At 56.9% G+C, this 3,887-nt stretch overlaps 1 protein-coding gene across 1 annotated transcript; it reads left to right on the top strand.

Annotated features, from left to right (window-relative positions):
- Window positions 1-2,036: 2,036 nt before the first annotated feature.
- On the top strand, window positions 2,037-3,239 carry LOC129008752 (nostrin-like). Its single transcript, XM_054441065.2, has one exon. It carries the CDS (start codon window positions 2,071-2,073, stop codon window positions 3,169-3,171), a length of 1,101 nt encoding a protein of 366 aa, XP_054297040.2. The 5' UTR covers window positions 2,037-2,070; the 3' UTR covers window positions 3,172-3,239.
- The last annotated feature ends 648 nt before the right edge of the window (window positions 3,240-3,887 follow it).

Raw genomic sequence — 3,887 nt, 5'->3', positions numbered from 1 at the left:
CACCCCGTCTGGGAGGTGAGGAGCGCCTCTGCCCGGCTGCCCCGTCTGGGAGATGAGGAGCGCCTCTGCCCGGCCGCCACCCCGTCTGGGAGGTGAGGAGCACCTCTGCCCGGCCGCCCTGTCTGGGAGGTGAGGAGCGCCTCTGCCTGGCTGCCACCCCGTCTGGGAGGAAGTGAGGAGCGTCTCTGCCTGGCCGCCCCGTCTGGGAAGTGAGGAGTGCCTCTGCCCTGCCGCCCCCTCCGGGAAGTGAGGAGCGCCTCTGCCCGGCCGCCCTGTTTGGGAGGTGAGGAGCACCTCTGCCCGGCCGCCACCCCGTATGGGAAGTGAGGAAGTGAGGAGCACCTCTGCCCGGCCGCCCTGTCTGGGAAGTGAGGAGCGTCTCTGCCTGGCCGCCCCGTCTGGGAAGTGAGGAGTGCCTCTGCCCTGCCGCCCCCTCCGGGAAGTGAGGAGCGCCTCTGCCCGGCCGCCCTGTTTGGGAGGTGAGGAGCACCTCTGCCCGGCCGCCACCCCGTATGGGAAGTGAGGAAGTGAGGAGCACCTCTGCCCGGCCGCCCTGTCTGGGAAGTGAGGAGCGTCTCTGCCTGGCCGCCCCGTCTGGGAAGTGAGGAGGGCCTCTGCCCGGCCGCCCTGTTTGGGAGGTGAGGAGCGCCTCTGCCCGGCCGCCACCCCGTATGGGAAGTGAGGAAGTGAGGAGCACCTCTGCCCGGCCGCCTTGTCTGGGAAGTGAGGAGCGCCTCTGCCCGGCCGCCATCCCGTATAGGAAGTGAGGAACGTCTCTGCCCGGCCGCCACCCCGTCTGGGAGGTGAGGAGCGCCTCTGCCCGGCTGCCCCGTCTGGGAGATGAGGAGCGCCTCTGCCCGGCCGCCACCCCGTCTGGGAGGTGAGGAGCACCTCTGCCCGGCCGCCCTGTCTGGGAGGTGAGGAGCGCCTCTGCCTGGCTGCCACCCCGTCTGGGAGGAAGTGAGGAGCATCTCTGCCTGGCCGCCCCGTCTGGGAGGTGAGGAGCGCCTCTGCCCGGCCGCCCTGTCTGGGAGGTGAGGAGCGCCTCTGCCTGGCTGCCACCCCGTCTGGGAGGAAGTGAGGAGCGTCTCTGCCTGGCCGCCCCGTCTGGGAAGTGAGGAGTGCCTCTGCCCGGCCGCCCCCTCCGGGAAGTGAGGAGCGCCTCTGCCCGGCCGCCCTGTTTGGGAGGTGAGGAGCACCTCTGCCCGGCCGCCACCCCGTATGGGAAGTGAGGAAGTGAGGAGCACCTCTGCCCGGCCGCCCTGTCTGGGAAGTGAGGAGCGTCTCTGCCTGGCCGCCCCGTCTGGGAAGTGAGGAGTGCCTCTGCCCGGCCGCCCCCTCCGGGAAGTGAGGAGGGCCTCTGCCCGGCCGCCCTGTTTGGGAGGTGAGGAGCACCTCTGCCCAGCCGCCACCCCGTATGGGAAGTGAGGAAGTGAGGAGCACCTCTGCCCGGCCGCCCTGTCTGGGAAGTGAGGAGCGCCTCTGCCCGGCCACCCCGTCTGGGAAGTGAGGAGCGCCTCTGCCCGGCCGCCATCCGGTATAGGAAGTGAGGAACGTCTCTGCCCGGCCGCCCATCGTCTGGGATGTGAGGAGCGCCTCTGCCCGGCTGCCCCGTCTGGGAGATGAGGAGCGCCTCTGCCCGGCCGCCACCCCGTCTGGGAGGTGAGGAGCGCCTCTGCCCGGCCGCCCTGTCTGGGAGGTGAGGAGTGCCTCTGCCTGGCTGCCACCCCGTCTGGGAGGAAGTGAGGAGCGTCTCTGCCTGGCCGCCCCGTCTGGGAAGTGAGGAGTGCCTCTGCCTGGCCGCCCCCTCCGGGAAGTGAGGAGGGCCTCTGCCCGGCCGCCCTGTTTGGGAGGTGAGGAGCACCTCTGCCCGGCCGCCACCCCGTATGGGAAGTGAGGAAGTGAGGAGCACCTCTGCCCGGCCGCCCCGTCTGGGAGGTGAGGAGCGCCTCTGCCTGGCTGCCACCCTGTCTGGGAGGAAGTGAGGAGCGCCTCTGCCCGGCCGCCCCGTCTGGGAGGTGAGGAGCGCCTCTGCCAGGCCGCCCTGTCTGGGAGGCCAAGAAGAAATTAATGGTTAGTACCAAGAAACCTGAAGCACTTTTCCAGCTTGTAGAAAGCTCCAAGCAATCTATGACTAAGAAGGAGAAGCGGAAGCTCCTCAATAAACTGACAAAATCAACTGAAAAGTTGGAAAAGGAAGATGAAAATTACTACCAAAAAAACATGGCGGGTTATTCTATCAGACTGAAATGGGAAAACACACTAGAGAACTGCTACCAGAGCATTCTGGAGCTGGAGAAGGAAAGAATTCAACTTTTATGCAATAACTTAAACCAGTACAGCCAACATATTTCTCTTTTTGGCCAAACCCTGACCACATGCCACACGCAGATTCACTGTGCCATCAGCAAGATTGACATTGAAAAAGATATCCAGGCTCTAATGGAAGAAACTGCAATTTTATCCACAGAAAACAAATCTGAGTTCCTGTTAACAGATTACTTTGAAGAAGATCCTAACAGTGCAATGGATAAAGAGAGACGAAAGTCTTTACTAAAACCAAAATTATTGAGACTGCAGAGAGACATTGAAAAAGCCTTAAAAGACAAGGAAGGCCTGGAACGAATGCTTAAAACGTACTCCAGCAACTCCTCCTTCTCTGATGCAAAGAGCCAGAAAGACACAGCAGTGTTAATGGATGAGAACAATTTGAAACTAGACCTTTTGGAAGCGAACTCCTACAAACTGTCATCGATGTTAGCAGAACTTGAGCAAAGACCTCAACCCAGCCTTCCTTGTAGTAACTCCATCTTCAGGTGGAGGGAAAAGGAGCATACTCATAGCTATGCAAAAATATCTCGGCCTTTTTTAATGAAGAGATTAGAAAATATTGTGAGCAAGGCATCTTCTGGTGGCCAGAGCAATCCAGGTTCTTCAACTCCAGCCCCTGGTGCAGCCCAGTTCAGCAGCAGACTTTGCAAGGCCTTATATTCTTTTCAAGCCAGGCAAGATGATGAGTTGAATTTGGAAAAGGGTGACATTGTGATTGTACACGAGAAAAAAGAAGAAGGATGGTGGTTTGGATCTTTGAATGGGAAAAAAGGCCATTTTCCTGCCGCTTATGTGGAGGAGTTACCTTCAAATGCTGGCAACGCAGCTACAAAGGCATAAAACAAGACTCTGAACATACTACCTTCACACTCGGTAACCAACAATACAGTGTGGTTCAAATAAGAATAAAGTGCTATTATCTTTTTTAAAAAATAGACTTTTTTTAAAGCAGTTTTAGGAGTCACAGCAAAATTGAGTGGAAAGTACAGTGCTCCCATATACCCTTGGCCCCTACATATTCACACTCAGCATCCCTGCCAGAGGGCTATGTTTGTTACAATCAATGAACTTGTAGTGACACTTTGTAATCAACCAAAGTACACAGTGTACATGAGGGTTCATTCTTGGTTCTGTATATTTGATGGGTTTTGACAAATGTATCCACCATTACAGTATCATACAGGGGGTTTCACTATGCTAAAAATCCCACGTTCCACCTGTCCATGCCATTAAAAAGTGCATGTAATCATGTTAGGCCACTGGAGAGAAAATAAAACCTGATCAATATTGATTTCAGATTATCTTCTGAGCATTGTGGTTTTTATGAAGTTATCGCTGCATGCCCTGTGTTTCCTGTCCTGCTTTTCTTAATATTATTTCCTACATGCATTTCCACATATTGACACAGTCCACACATCATTCTTTTTTTGTTTTTTTCAAGACAGAGTCTTGCTCTGTCGCCGAGGCTGGCGTGCAGTGGCACGATCTCAGCTCACTGCAACCTCTGCCTTCTGGATTCAAGCAATTCTCCTGCCTCAGCCTCCTGAGTAGCTGGC

The sequence above is a fragment of the Pongo pygmaeus genome, chromosome 9, assembly GCF_028885625.2.
Source record: "Pongo pygmaeus isolate AG05252 chromosome 9, NHGRI_mPonPyg2-v2.0_pri, whole genome shotgun sequence".
Lineage (NCBI taxonomy): Eukaryota > Metazoa > Chordata > Mammalia > Primates > Hominidae > Pongo > Pongo pygmaeus.
Note: the sequence above shows the minus strand (reverse complement) of the source record. Positions and strands in the feature narration are given on the sequence as shown.